This window comes from Akebia trifoliata, chromosome 1 (genome assembly GCF_017979445.1).
Source record: "Akebia trifoliata isolate Shusen 1 chromosome 1, ASM1797944v1, whole genome shotgun sequence".
In the NCBI taxonomy this organism is placed as follows: domain Eukaryota; kingdom Viridiplantae; phylum Streptophyta; class Magnoliopsida; order Ranunculales; family Lardizabalaceae; genus Akebia; species Akebia trifoliata.
The window spans coordinates 32,480,898-32,497,412 of NC_141375.1; the positions used below are offsets into that span (position 1 = coordinate 32,480,898).

Sequence of the window (16,515 nt, forward strand, 5' to 3'; positions counted from 1 at the left end):
GCAACTTGAAAAACTTCATATGCACAACCAAGTAGGGCTTTAATCAACTTGTTGTAAAAGTGACAACCACCCAACCCAAGGTAGTAGACATCACTAAAACAAAGAACAAGAACAGCAAAACGAGTTTTTCCTTCATAGCTATCCAATCACCACTCTAATAAAGTGACAGTTTATTCATAAATGTGTATTTCTCTTCGTACATTACATCTCAATATACAAATTCTACCGAATGAGGTAATCCTCAGAAGCATATATATAACACACTACAAAATTACAACAGAATTTTTGTTTTATTCAGACTAGACTACTACTGCATGAACATTAAAAAATATATATATAGATTTAAGAATGCTTATAGTATGCTGAGATCTTGAAACCCTGCCGGCACAGTTTATCACAAGAATCCTTTCTGTCTCTTAAAATCTACCAACCAAATCAAAGGCATTGAGCTCAGATGATCTAATACTCCTTTACCATGAGGTGATGAAGTTGCGCCTCGACTTTTGGCGGAACTGCTTCTTCGTTATGCACCAGGTGTCAAGGAAGGTGCTCATCTGTATAAAACACAATGGAGCCAATTGAACAAGGCAAGGAAAGTAATCCATGTGTAAGCATTTAAAGTGGATCCCAATGATTCCGTACTTGAATATGTGGATGATGCAAGCATAGATTGCATACAAGTATGCATGGTTGCGATGATAGGGTTGTGGCTACAAATTTAAATCGTCTTTAACATGCATACCAGCATCAAATTGTATGTAATGCATTTGATATAGGCTCTAACGACATGTGGGGTGTGTATGGCTCTGATTACAACATATATGCAAGTCCAATGTATTATCATGCAAGAAGCATTAATGTGCATTTCATCCAAATTTTAAAACTTAAAAACTTCTAGTCAGTGTTGCACAGGGTGTGAGTCGTACTGAACAAGAAAGTTGGACAAGAATCCAATTTAGTTTTTTGAGTACCAATATCTCTCCTACATGTTGTGAATCTCCTAGCACATTATCTAGTTTTTACAGGAACTAAAAGCCTATACCCCTCCCATGTTGTAAATGACTTGATTCAGCAACAAACATTCTAGTGATTTAGATCATTTATCCAACACTAATAAATGTCACTAATAGATCCCTGTATTTAGAAATTTATTCAACATAAATAAATCAGTGTGCTTCTAAAATGCTATATGACCGATGCATCCCAATCAATCTAAAGAATTTTTTTTTTATTTTTATAGATGGCAGTAAGACCGGTTATGCTTCATGGAGATGAATGTTAGACAATTAAGAAACATCATTTCATTATGTTGAGCATAGCAAAGTTGAGGATGACGAGTGGAAAAACTATGAATGATGAAATTCGAAATGAACACAATCGGAAAATGTAGGAATGACCCCAACATGTGATAAATAAGGGAAGGTTGATTAAGATGGTTTGGTCAAGTGCAACGAATGCCAGTATAACCATTTGAAGGAACATACAAGTTGAAGGTTCTAAAGAAGAGAGGAAGACCAAGAAGACTGTAGATTGGGTAGTGAGAGTGGATACCAGCACGCTATAATTAACACAATCCATGACTTTACATAGAATTGAATTGAGGAACAAGATTCATCCACCAAACCACAATATTTGGGATAATATTTTGATGATGATGTTCCAACACTATAAAAAATGTCTAATTTAAATCATGACACTGGTATCTGTGTGGGTTTCAACCTCCAAAAATGATTTTAGTTAGATCAGAAGCTTACATTGCTAATAATCTTAGCACCAAACCATGCAGATTCTACACCATATGGAGGGGGAATAACTCTGATTCCTTCCGACACGGATGGCGGAAGAACTGCACGCAGCTCCTTCTCTAGCCTCTCTGCAACATGAAGTTGAAAGAAAAGTCAGGACCTTCAATTCAATCTTTGGATGAATCCTTCTCTTTTTCCTCTAAAATATTTTTCATAGCACATAACCACAGATAATTAAATACAGGTGAATAACAGACACATTCAGATGCATACCTGGCAGTCCTGGTAAACATGCAGTCCCACCTGCCAAGACCACTGTCTTGAACCATCCATCATCACCTGTTACTTCTGCAGCTTGACAATGGTCCATGCAAAGTGCTATTGCCTGATGCAAACCCATTGTACGCCTGTACCACCATGGCACAAGAAATAATTTAACCAGCAATTTTGAGTCCAAGACATTGGAATCTAAGTTAATATTTGGTGGACCCATTGATAATGAGTTTCTCCAGACCTGTTCAAAATATTATTTCCCACCATATATATAAATGACAAAAACTCGAAGGTGATGCATCAAAATCAAGCATTTCTCCATTGTCTATAATGCAAAAAGTCTCGAAGGAAAAAAAAAAATCTCCACAAATTCAACAGAATTTATGTTGAACTTTGTAGTTTGTACCATGGCTTATGGGGTACAAAAGACGAGCCTAAAGTAATTGAATAGTCAAATACTCAATTGGCATTCTCGGGTATGGTGATTACAACAACAAATCCTTATCCCAAGTACTTGGGGAATAAATGGTAATTACTGATTATAAATTTTATAATAAAAAACAATGGAAATATTAATTGAAAACAATTCAGTTATCAAAAAGATTATAGTTATTACACAAATACAAAACGAAAGATAAAATAAGATATAAACTATACCATACCTAATATAGAACACCAATTAGGTCTAACTTTTTTTCTTCATGCTCCATAGATGGACATGAATAAGATAATTGTGCATATGTTTTTAGATATAATAAAGAAGAAGACCCAAAATAAGCTGAAATTTTAGCAACCCTACAAGATCTAATAATATCCAATAACCTTTCCTTAAATAAAATAATAATTGAAGGTAAGATGGGTCTTGAAAAAAAAAAAGGGCGGGGGGGGGGGGGGGTACTGAACATGTTTTCACAATCAAAGAGATTCACAGACTTTTTTCCATTAGCATCTCATTTTCTTTTGTATCATAGCTGGAAAAAGGATCTCCCAACGTAATTTTGGTTTTGACCCTTCTTTACACTAGGGCTGTTTTTTCATTCTCTTGTTCCCTTCATTTTCTATTTATCGATGAAGTTTTCCATATTATTGATAAAAAAAAAATTAAAGCTTCCAACCATGCATGGTTTAACATTTATCCACATACATTATTCCATTTTTCTCTAATATATATATTGTGTTACGTCCATTATGTAATCTTTGATGTGTTAGATGAATCATTAGTCAGTTTGCTTGTAAGGCCTAGACCTTTTCGAACTAGTATGGCCCTAGCCTAAAACCCAATACTCGCAAAACTTACATCTACACACCAAAGTATAAGCTTTCCAGGATTAAAATGAAATTTCCACTTTTATATTTAGGGAATCTGGAATTTTTATGTTATTGTGATGTGTTGATCAGATTAGAATTGAAAGAGATCCGGAGATCTTCATCCCTGAATTTTTGTAATACAATATAGGAAGAGAGAAAAGCTTTATTGTAGATGGATACTTCAACAACGTACTTGGCAAACAAAAAAGATGATTCAATATTGTAGGCTAAAAATGCATGTTTCCAGTCAGTTTTTATATATTTTAAGTAAATGTATTATAGTGATGTTTGAACAAGGACTTGAAAATTTTTCTGTCTTGATCAGATTTAGACTTTGAAACCCATAAAGGACTTGGCTAGATAAATTTTGGCAGCCCAGCATGTGGTACCATTGACCAAGCCCATTCACACCTATAGTTAGACAAAATGTTTTATTTTTCATTTGGGAATAATAGTTTTTCCATTAGGAATTTAGGATTTCATTACTAAAATAATATACAAATGGAAGCATCAATTTATTAGAATACTCTTTGAAGATAACAAACCAACATCAGTACTTATAACAAATAAGTAAATAGCCATGAATTCGTAATAAAGTAACCAGAATGTGAGAGAATAAATACATACATGCCTCCCATACGTGGCTGGAATAGGATCTCTCCTGTTTGAAAGCGCTCTTTCGAAAGAGTAAATCGACCTTCACCTCTAACATCAAATGATGCTTGGGTATCTTTGGATAACTCTGCTTCATAATCAGCAGCAACATAGCATGCATTCTGTAAGCCAATTCAGCTACCACTGTTAGGCAATGTGTAACAGTAACATTTTGCCTAGAAACCCTAGTTTGTAAAGCAATAGTTGACATGAATGAAAAGAAAAGAGGAAAGAAAAATAAAAAAGTTGGTACAGAAACATGAAGTGGGGAAAATGGGCCATGGGTGACTGGAACTTTTTCCTTCTAATTTAAAGAGTTTCAAATTGAAAATTTTGTATTATAATGTGTCTCCAGGAGCTACATACAATATATCACAATATTTAACACGGGGTACATCACTGAGACAGTGTCGTGTTCCTTGCTGAAACAAAGAGAACATTTGTACTGCTCAAATCAAAGATCTCGCCTCTAGACTTAAAAAAATGATGGAGTTCTGAAAACTCTGAATGATATTCTCGTAGGAAAAATAATATTCATCAATGTACTGCAGACCTTTTTGGATCGGTTGCAATATTTTTGTTGAGTTTCCAGAAACATTTAATAGATTACATAGGTAGAATCTTAGTTGCAGGAAATGGGGCAGGTTTGGAAGGGGATTCTGGTGCAGAAGCGGGGAAACCAGTTTTAAATCGAATTATTTTAGGAAACAGGAGAGGGAGCGGCTACAACTATAGCCGGAATCATCTGGTATTTCTCTTGTAGGTCTCCCATGTAGGATCAATCAAATAGTGGCTCTCCATCACTCTGCATGAATTTCACATGTACGAAATGGATTTATTAGGTGGAAGGACTTGAGGACGTGCTGTCTAGTTTCTTTTCTTCTTATTTATTTTTGTCTTGCAAGTGTGATGACTAGCTTCTTCAAAAGAACATGCAACAAAAGTCATGAACCAACATGACAATAGTCAGAAGAATGCATACCTCCTTCAGTGTGCGGACAGTGTACAGTGAGTCAAAATTCATATTTCTCTGTTGCATAAGTTCCCTGAGGTATCCTGTAAGTTTAAGAGCTCCCAGGCCCACAACTTCCACACCTACCTCCAGCATCACTTTACCTCGTAAAACTGTTAAAACACCAGGAAACACAGTAATTTGAAGGGAGAAAAAGTTGAAATAAAGGGGGAGAGAGAAACGAAATAGCAAGAAGAGACAATTATACATCATTTGCAACTCTGTTTGAGTACACAATGTAGTTTCCAAATGCAAGGAAAAGCAGAAGGCAGCTTTAAAATTAAACAACACAAAAGGGTCAAATCCAAGCCATGAGTCTGGGCATAATAAATTATTGATTGGGAGATTATCCGCATGACAACTAATTTCATAGAACTTGAGATCCTGGAGCTGAAATGTACTGTTAGACAATCCTCCAAATATCAATGTTTTGAACATCAAGGAAAAGAGAAGAGAATGACCAAATAACTTACTTGGGACAATGGACGTGACTTGAAAACCAATATTGACAACAATTCCCGAAGTTCGTCTTGCAGCAAATAAAGCTAAGGTCGCCTACATATTTTACAGTGAATCTTGAATAAGGTGATAAACTGTGAAAATTGAGGGAGACAAAAAAAAACAAATTATTTTAGTCTTTTCCATTTAACAAGGAAAAGGAATCCAACTACATTTTATGGAATAGCCTACTTGATTAATGGCACAAACAGCTGGTACATTCATGTCAAACAGAACAGAGTACATAGCTTCTTTCAGTTGCCTTCTAGCTGCTTTTGCAGCTTCAGTATCTGGTGGAAAAGTGAAAAGCAGCAAGTCAGATAATTGAAACCTTTTTACAGGCAAAGTTGCAGTCTCTCCACTAACTAAGCCTACTTTGAACAAGATCAGTAACTTAAAGGTGAAGCAGGTTTTGAACCCAGATCGGTAATATTGACACTAAGTAAATTTTACCAACTTAGCAGGCTCGCAACTTCTAAAATGCTTGGAGTGTGTTCATAATGAGAAATCTAAAATGAAGAAAACTCATTGCAATGAAGTCCATTGCCCTGACACCAGGGTACTTAAAAGGTGAATGAGATCATGTTCATCCAAGCCAATGCCATAGGTTTTACATACCATAGCAACAGCCAAAGGTATCAGTTTCAAAACTTACTATTGTGAAAGGTAAACAGTAAAATGTACAGATTTCCTTGAAGGATCAAATTTATGAAATAGTGACTGACCATCATAGTGGCAGATTGGGATAGACACAACAATTGGATGTCTGGATGGCTTCACCTGCATTCTGCAAGGAGATACTTCTCACATTTTATTCGAAAAGCATGCCAAGAATTGGAGATTCTAACATACAGCACCAAAACATACATAAATAAGAAAGCCAACCAGCACAAAATTAACTGATGATCAGGACGGCAAATTCACTAGCCTGGTATGTAATTGAAACAATTGCTTCATCAACTTATCAAATATTTTATTGGTAATTACCAATCTGTATGTTGTTTTTAAGTTATAACTTTATAACAATAGATTGGTTTTGTAAAATTTTTGACCAGTACTTGGACATGCAGATGTATTTACGCCAAATGATGACAATATGCAACACGTATAAATATATACCTTTCAGCTCTATAACATAATGATGTCACTATCACATATTTTTCCACCTACTTCAATCCGGAAGCTAATTTCAATAAAGGTGATACAATTAGATAGCATAATCCAAAGAAATTGGAAAACCTTCTAAAGAAGGCACTGCATGTAACCCAAAGGGAAAAAAATGACAAACCTGCTATAAATTGTTGTAAAAAAATGCCGAAGCCTAGGGTACATTGGAGACTCGATGTTACCAAATTCCTGCATGTTAAGTACACTTCAGAATAATAAAAATAAAAATGTTATTTTTTTTAAACTATTAGCAAAATGAACAGAAATGTTGGGCTTAGACCCATAGCTCAGTTGGTTTGATACATTGCAAAGCAACTTTGAGGTCGTGAGTTCAAGTCCAGCTTACTCCACCCCCTCCCCCACAAACCACCCCCCCCCCCCCCCCCCAAAAAAAAAAAAAAGAGAGAGAAAGCAAACCACCTTAAATAATACATGTAATTCACAATTTTGAGGAAGCTATTTCTCAAAATTGATATCAAACAACATCTATCCCACCCCCAAACCAAAAAAAAAAAAACTCACCAAAAATGTTGCTGAACACCCAGACGGAGAAGTATATTTGCTCCAACCATACTTGCAATAGCCCGAGCCTCCTATACAACAAGAAAAAAGGAAACAAAACATAAATCAAGGTACAACTTTCAAAGATACGTAGAACCCAAATGGCAAAATATATAAGATGTGATAACTGACACTACAGATCCTAGTTAACTTATTCTGACCAACCAGTTACTCCCCACATCTAAAATTATTCAAGGTTCCTGTTTCAGGGCTGTACACATCAAATGAATGTCCCATGAATTTATCTTCTTGGACTCTCAGGGAAGTTGAAAGATTGTCATCATTTTATTATCAATTAATTGCGGTTGGTAACATGAATCCTGTTCTGTAGTTCAATCCTGTCTAGGGGGGCATATGTTCTAGTAAAGTGTGTTGCTGAATCTTTCCTTACTAAAGTCCTACTATATATTAGGTGGCCATAAAATCCCATTAACCCGTACTCTACAGATGTTGAGGAAAGGGCATAACAGCTCAAACTAGGAATTTCAGAAGTATCACTTTTTAAGTCCTTAGACCAAACAAGCTGAGGATTGAGGGGACTATTACTAGGAACCCTTATCCACACCAAATCTTGATAAAATCTACCAAAGCTTTGTTTCTGAATTCATGGAGATAGATCAACTATCACCCACACAAACAACCAGAATGAATCAATAATTTACAACAATAACCTCACAGGTAAGGAGAAGTGGATAAACTCACCATCAATAATAACAGAACCACTTAGTTGTGCACGTTGGCCGTATATGTGCATGAAAGATAATTGGGTCGACTGAGCATAAAAGGTCCTGCAAACGCAATTGGAGTTACTAGGTGAAATGAAGAATATGCAGAACAAAGAAGCAAGAAAGCTTTAAAATTAAATAAAGAGATACTGCAGCCATCATGCAGAAATTTTCTACCATAAGACTTTCAAAAAGTGAACAAACAAAGAGGAAAACAGAAGGATTTGAAAACCCCAAGTCTGAAGTCGCACACTGCTAATTTTTAGTCGTCTTCTTCCACCTCTTAATGCAAATTACAAACTTTCATAACTGTTACCCTACAATGTGTAGCTATATTCTCCACTAAGATAACTTTGTAATCTTGGCGTATCAAGTATCTACTTTTAGAAGAAATAAAATACATATGACATATACTTGATCTACTTTTATAAGTCACAAAATATTAGTCCTTCTTTAAAATGCGATTTTGTTCAGTTTTTATTTTATTTTATTTTTGATAGGTATCTTTCTTCATATTAAATCCTATGCCATGGAAAACTCAAGGACTGTAACTCCCATCTCATTTGTTTCTCCAGACACCTGTCCTCAACTTCCCCTTCTAGAATTTTATGTATAAAGCCATCCATCTTTCCCCCATATTGTCTCCTGATAATCTCATTAGTTCCTACTTGGGGTGCAGAAGTACTAATAAAATTGACTCCCCCTTCACTTAAGACTATCTAATTGACAACAACTTATCAACAACAATCCCAATTATATTTATATATATTATTTACTCCACTAATACTTCCAATGCTATCCATTAAATCTTTGTCTACAATTATACAAATCCAATATCTAGCATCTTTATCACCAACATGTCTTCAGATCTTTCATATTACTTCAATCCACTTCATTTTCAGCTTTCTTCTCACCTTTTTTAGAAACTTCAACTTCAACTTCAACTAGAACACTTCTTCTCACTTATGCCATCATTGGTCTTTGTTTTCGTAATAAAAACCCAAATCATCTCAATGGACTTTCAGTTATTTTTATCTCATATTAGTCTAATTTAAACTTTTCTAAAATTTCCTCATTTCTGAATTCGAGAAGGTCATCATTCTGTTAATTCAACTGCCAATGTAACAGTATTACCGACTTAAACAGCAGTAACAATCAAAATTCACAAGTTCCCAAGAAAACCAGAAAGGAAATTTAAAAAAAAGATCGATTTTTATTTATTTATGGGGAGGAGAGGGAAAACTTACTGAAGAGGATAGCCCGATCGCAAATGCTTTTCAGCAAAAACAATTGAATCCCACGATTCTAGCCGGCTTTGAAGAAAGAAAACCCACAGCCGATTATCAGAAACAAACATTTTCAACGACTTACAAACAATGCTCAATTTCGCAGATTCCTTCGGACCCAATAGTTTGAGAATTTGCAGAATTATATCGTACGGTAACTCATCAAATGCACCCATAGATGGCTGAACAAGAACCATCATCCTCTCATTCGAGTTCGATCGACTCGAAACCAATCCCCAAACCTTTCTTAACAACATCGCATGGGGCGATCGATCGGGGATGAGATTAAGCTTCAATTGTTAGAAGAACAGAGCCCAATACCAAACCAATTCAGAAAAATCTGCAGTGAAAATTAGGGTTATGTGAAGAATTAGGGTTTCGGGAGTTACTGTTTTTCGTAAAGCTTGGATTTTGGAACGAAGGTGAGATGGTGCAGAACTCCGGCATATACGGTAGTTGGATTTTGGATGTTACCGACAGACGTCAAATATGAAAGTTACGAGGGCTCATTCATCGATCGCCACGTTGGTTCGCCTCTTATGTGGGGCCATGACTGAAGACACGTGTGTGTGTGTGTTGGTGGTCCTCTATGCTCCACGTTGGTGTTCGATGTCAGACATCAACATCAAAATTGTCACGGCACGTGTTTCTCGCCAGTGGCCACACGTACCAACACTACACCATTGAAGAAGACCAACCACTTTCATGATTACCATTTTCTCGTTGTTCCTGGCAATAATTAAAGTCTCGTGATCCAATGCGGTATCCCGTTCCTATAGAATAGGTTAGGTGTCTACGTGGCACGTTTAAAATACCTTGATTCCTAATCAAACCCTTCATGCAGTTCAATGTGTTTATTTCCTAATCTAATTATGCCACCTAGACACGTTCCCTATTTATAGAAACGGCACACCGTATGGAATCTTGACTGATAATCAAAGGGCTGTCGTGATAAACAATTATATTTACCGTATGAGTTGTGCTACAGTGACTCAAGTTGAAATCTCATAAGACACTTTTTTGACGTGAAAATGTACGGAATCGTAGATGCTTTTCATGCATCTATAATTCTTCTTCACTTTCGCGTTTAAGTAGTGCGATACGAGGTTCCAATCTAAGGTCACTTTAGCATTATTCTTATCATATTAGTAGTCTAAATTTCCCAAAAAGTATCAGTAGAATATTTGATTACTAAAAGAATGTTTTGACATTGAATAGTAGGGGCGGGTTTCCGGTGGGGTTGTGGGGGCGTTTGTCAAATTTTCAATGTCTATGGATTAATGAGTTATTACGGCAAATTTTAGTGGCAGATAAATATATCTATCACTATTGCCCCCACACAAAAAAATTCCACTTTTAATTGTCTCCATTACTATTTTTTTTTCATCCTTTGTTGCTCCTACAAAAAAAATTTCTACTCTTGACTATCTCCACATAGGCAAAATCCTTGCTCTGGCCCTATTGGGTAGAATTCATAGTTAATCAAGGTTGGATTCATGATTTTGTCTACATGGGGCAACCAAGATGATTAAAATTTTAATTTTTTTTTCGTAGGGGGCAATAACATCTGATTTTATTTTTCATCATTATTATCTATAACAATAACCTATATATTTTATAAGTTTTAAAAATGTGCTTCTATAGCCAATGTTTTATAGTATTAACCATTGGTTTCAAATTCAACAGATCTAAATTTTAAGGGTAAAGTTGTACCACAATATTTTTTTAGTGAAATTGATCTAGAGATAAGTGGATTCTTGATGTCATGAATGTTCTTATTACAGTTAATGCACACTTTGTTTACTATGGGGATGATTTATCAATTAGCCAAATTGCGAACAAATCTTTTACTAATAACTGAGTAAAGATTTAAGATGGAGATGAAGAAGAAGAAAATTATCAAAATAAAAGAAAGATCATGTTCATTCTCATAGTGGAACATCTTCCTACATAGAAGTAAGATTTGACAAATTGTGTGGTCTTTAAAGTCAGTCCTTTACAATTCCATCCTCTCATGCTCCCATTTGTGTTGTTTCACCTATAGATTAATTCCAAAGTCATTTTTCACCATCGATTTCATAATTAAGATTAGTATATGGATCTTATGTTTTTGATGTAATCATTCCATCCCCCGCTATACTTTGATATTTGAAGAGAGCCTCCTTAACTAGATCTTCCCTTAACACACTAAGATTGAGATAAAATCATTCACAAGAGAAATATTTTGTACCTCTTGTGTGTTCTCTTCCTTTGTGTGAAAAATGGAGAAAGAGATAAATAAAGAGCATAGAAAGTTGAGAAAAAAAAAAGTTAAAAATAAAATAAGAGGAGGAAGAAAAATATCAAGGAACAATCAATTAAATTCCAATTTAGTTGAAACATACTCAGTTGCCATCATTGGAGTTTGTTGTTCTTTTTTTTTATGACAGGTCGGGTGTTCGGACATGTAGGCTTGACTAGCATGGACGAGACAACTGGATTGTTAGAGCATCATATCTTGCCCAAACCCCCCAAATACATGCAATACCCTTATAAAACTACACATATTGAGTAAGCATAAATAAATCCCATGTAAATGGCCAACAAGGGGGTTTGAACTTAAGACTTCTCTCTTTTTGACAAGATGCCTTGACCGTTACACAAAAAGAAAATGTGTTTGAAGTGGAAAGAGATGTGTAAAAGAGAGGGAGACAACACGATTTCCCTAAGGGCACATGAATGATTTTTCGAAGAGGGTAGGTTTGTAAATTTTTTGTTTGATTTGAGGAAAAATCAATTCACCCAACAGAATATTTACCCTAGATCAGGTATATCATTCGTGCTAGATTTGCATTTTACCATGAATCCCTAGTTGATGAAATTGTATTTTTAAGTGTATGGATGTATCAATAAGCAAGCTCAACATTGTAAATCAAATATAGACTAGTAGGAAAAATAGAGCAGGATATTTCAGAGTACCAATATTATAATGGAGATTAGATATCTAACAATCCTCTACAAGGCTCCATCACATAAAGACAACAAGAAGCTCCAAACGGACTTGATTATAATAAAAATATCTTGAGCAGTAAAAGACTCTTCAATTTGAAGAGAGAGAGAGAGAGAAGAAGAAGAAAAAAAGAAGTAATGGACCAACAACCTTCATTAGGAAACTTGAAACCGACAATCAATAAACTCAACAAGTAAAACATCATGTCATATGGTCACCCACATGAGCATTGTATTATCAATATCAATATCAATATATAGTAAAAGAACAATGCAATGTGGACTTTATTTCAACCCATAATCTAATGATGAAAACAACATACATAATTAGATCAATCAAAGATTAAACGTGATCCAAGGGTTGCTCTATGTATCCCTCATCATTGAGCTGTCAATAAAGAAATACTTTTTTTCGACCTCTACTTGCTAAATATTTCAATGTCGTGTGAGAGACGCAAATAAATCTAAATGGATAGTAAATGTTTACCGATTGGAATAAAAGTTTCATGACTATCAATCCCATGCAGTCTATCGGGCCATCAAGACCACATTATGGCATGGATTCTCACTTCAAACTCCAACCCACACAACTCCATCTTCAACACTTCACCATTTAATTGAAGGTTCCCACCATGAGACCTCATAATCAATCGAATCATCTTAAGCATCCAGTCGAGTGCATGTTGTTCAAATTTAGCCACATGTATCTCAAGGTAATACACATCTACTTCATATCAAATCTAATCAAGTATTTGCACCCAAGAACAATTGAGTTGGCTGTATTGAGATTGATGATGATTATCAAGTAGTCTTTTTTATCCTTGACATAGTCAATCGAACAGTTTTAAGACCCGTGAACAAATTAAGAGGGGATAGGGTATTATCTATGTTTGATAAGGATTGAGAAAGATGGATAATGGGGATTCTCTCCTGCTATCCTTGACTTGATTGGTTGTGCTTTTCCTCTATCCCTCGATTGAAAAATATAAGTGAAGGTGGGGCGAGAGACCCTTAGACCATGCTTAGATTGAGAGAAGTGGAGAGAAGAGAAACTCAATTTCTCTCCACCATATTTGGATTGACAAGAGAGAATTTGGGTCAACTTTGGAATTTAAAAATATCTTAAAAGTGATCTAGGAGTAGAGTTGAAATTATAAAATATTTTAAAAGAATTTCTCTCCTCTTCTCTTCATTTTTGGAGAGAAAGAAAATTTATCTTTATTTTTTTCCAATTCTTTTCTCTTCTCTCCCCCACTTAACAATCCAAACAATAGAAATGGAGAGACTCATTTATTTTCTCTTTTCTTTTTTCAATCCAAACACAACGTTAATGAGTTTCTCTTCTCTCCACTTCTCTCAATCTAAACACAGCCTTTGGAACTTCGTAATTTGAAGTTTTTGAATGTGATGAGTAAACACAAGTATCCACAATCTAGCCCCCTAAGGTATCGAATTCACTCATCCCATACTAAACTACAAAATCTTTTGAACGTGAACCAATTTAAGGTGTGTTTCGTTATTGGTTCATGTAACATGATGAACCATGTACAATAGTTTTAGAAAAAAAATTATCATTGTGGTTTGATGAATTTTTTCCATTGGGTTTGATGGATTCAATATTACATCAAGTGAGGCTATATGTGAAAATATAACATAGTTTCCACTGAAATTAAAGCATGCCTCTTAGTCTATTTATATATACATAAATGAAAAGCAACTAACAAGTCGCCCCTAATGAAAGGCTTACTTTTTTTTCACCATCACATATATAAGACAATCTTAGGATGACAAAATGGACACAAAACTTTTGTCCTATGTGGGTTAGAAAATTTGGATTAAGCTGATTTTTTGTGAGGAGACCATCCCCGCAAAAAAAAAATCAACCCAATCTGAAATTTCTAACCCCATCAAAATTATTTTAGAATTGTGAATCGTTGATTTTTTTACCAAAAAGTTGTAAACCACTTTTGATAAACTTAGAAGTTTTAGATTGAGATGATTTTTGGTGAGGATGATTTTCTCGTCATAGAGATCATCTTTACAATAAAATAGTTCAATTCAAAACTTTTAAGCCATATAGGACAAATTTTGTCAGTCAATGTTGTCATCTTAAGATTGTTAGATTGTCGCTCCCCTATATATAAACTAGAGTGCTTATGACACATGCATCCTCTTTGGGATTAAAGGAGGTAAAAGCGAAAAAATAATAAAGTAAGTTAAATGAGTAAAAATAAAATATAGTAAAGTTAGAGGAATTGAAGAGAATAAGAGCTAACATTTTGTACTATATGGGATTGAAGTTTTGAAATTGGCTAATTTTTGTGAAGATGATCTCTATGATGAGAAGATCATCATCCTAAAAAATCAACCCATTATGAAACTTCTAACCCTTATAGGACAAAATGTTTGCTGTCGAACCTGATCCATCTATATATATATATATATACCTTATTTTTTCACATTTTTTGATATATTTGATGATTATAATACTTAAATCTGATAAGGCCATGATCTTTTGTTGTGATACTTTGACAGATATATGCATATCTTAATTTCATTTTATTATTTCAATTTACAATATATGTCAAGTGTTTTTATTTTATTTTGTTTTAAAGGTTGTTATTATCTTTTATATACATAAATTTGCAAAGAGGAAGAAGAGTAAAGTAAAACTTATCCTCAAGATACATTTTATATGAGATATAAATCTTAAGACAAAGGAGTGGGGTCCGCTGTTGTGTTTTATTATATAAATTAGAGTTTGTTCGTGCTTATGGTATGTGCATCCTCTTTGGAATTAAAAGAGAAAGATAGTAAAGTTAGAGAAATATATTTGAAAAGTGGGATAAAATATGAAAAATAGTAAAATTGAAAGGAAATTATAAAAAATAAAAAAAAAAAAAAGAGAGAAAAGACAATAAATTTGAAAGAGGTGAAGAAAAAAGACAATAAAGTGGGTGGTTATGCGGATCCTACTTCATTATAGTTGGAATGGACGTTTATATTCTACAACTGTAACTAGAGTGAGACTTATTATTGTGTTTTATTATATAAATATTAATTTTATGCATGTAAAATTGAAGATTATTATTATTATTATTATAACTTAACATACTTTATTATATATATAATAAAACATAATGATGGATCCCACCGTATCTATAGTTTTGTGGGGATAAACATCCCATCCAATTATAGTGGATGGGTATGTACAACCCACTTTTTTGCTTTTCCTCTTCACCTATTTCAATTTTATTGTCTTTTCTCTTCACCTTCTTTTAATGATATCTCTATAATTTCAATAATTATCTTTCCTCTTTTGCCCCTTTTTAAATAATGTCTCTCTAATTTTACTATCTTCTTCTTTTACCTCTCCAACTTTATTGTTTTCTCTCTTTTACACCCTTAGCCTTAAAGTTTTTTAATAATACTCTTCCTATTTTTTTATTATTATTTTTTTACCTCCTGAACCCCAAAGATGATACTACAACAAGGACAAACTCTAATATATGTAAATGAATCAAAATAGTGAACCAAAACGATCTTAGAAATGCACTATCTCTTCTTGTATGAATTAAACAAATCAATGAATTAAGTAACATTGTTGTTTCACCTAAATACAAGACCTACACTTTTTGTCATCTCCCCCTTTTCTTAAAGTGCCCCTAATCACTAAGTGGTTATTAAGAAAAAAAAATCCACTAGGCAGTCTGTTATTTATTGATTACTAATGGATCTATATGGTATTTTTTTTGTTGAATCCGACTAGCCTTACTAAATTAGTAAGTATTTTACAATTACTAAATGTCCTTTGGCTCACCTTGTGGTATCCAAAAACATGATTCGATGCTTCAAGGTTGTAAATGACAAAATTCTATGAACTTTCAAAAGTAAAAAATAAAAATAAAAATTCAAAAACCATTATTTTTATTGTTGAATTTTAATTTAAAGTTTGGGCGTTATGTAGAAGTTTGGTAGTTATCTATTTTCAAAACCAAGAATCAAATTCAAACGATTTTTTCTCTTGGATATGAGTTTTTCGATGAAATTTAAAGGGCTGTGGGGTTGGATTTCTTATGCAGTAATCTATTTGAGTAGAACGACCTTTAGTGAGGCTTAAAATCTTACTATGTTAGTAACGAAAATGCTTCACTTTTATTTTGATTCCCACTAACCATACTTAATTAGTAAGAATTTCACCCTTACTAAGGGTCCTTGGGCTCACCTCACGGCATCTGAAACCATGATCCAATGCTTTAGGGTTGTAGAGAATAAAATTCTATGTACTTTAAAAAAAA

General features: G+C 34.1%; 1 protein-coding gene across 1 annotated transcript; it reads right to left on the minus strand.

The window, feature by feature from the left end:
• Nucleotides 1-135: 135 nt before the first annotated feature.
• ARP8 (actin-related protein 8) lies at nucleotides 136-9,702 on the minus strand. Its single transcript, XM_086453029.1, has 12 exons — nucleotides 9,191-9,702; nucleotides 7,921-8,006; nucleotides 7,180-7,250; nucleotides 6,779-6,846; nucleotides 6,216-6,277; nucleotides 5,683-5,780; nucleotides 5,466-5,547; nucleotides 4,963-5,105; nucleotides 3,954-4,102; nucleotides 2,019-2,152; nucleotides 1,755-1,873; nucleotides 136-554 (listed from the first exon to the last, which is right to left on the minus strand). Exons 1-12 carry the CDS (start codon nucleotides 9,484-9,486, stop codon nucleotides 471-473), a joined length of 1,392 nt encoding a protein of 463 aa, XP_086309155.1. The 5' UTR covers nucleotides 9,487-9,702; the 3' UTR covers nucleotides 136-470.
• Between the last annotated feature and the right edge of the window lie 6,813 nt (nucleotides 9,703-16,515).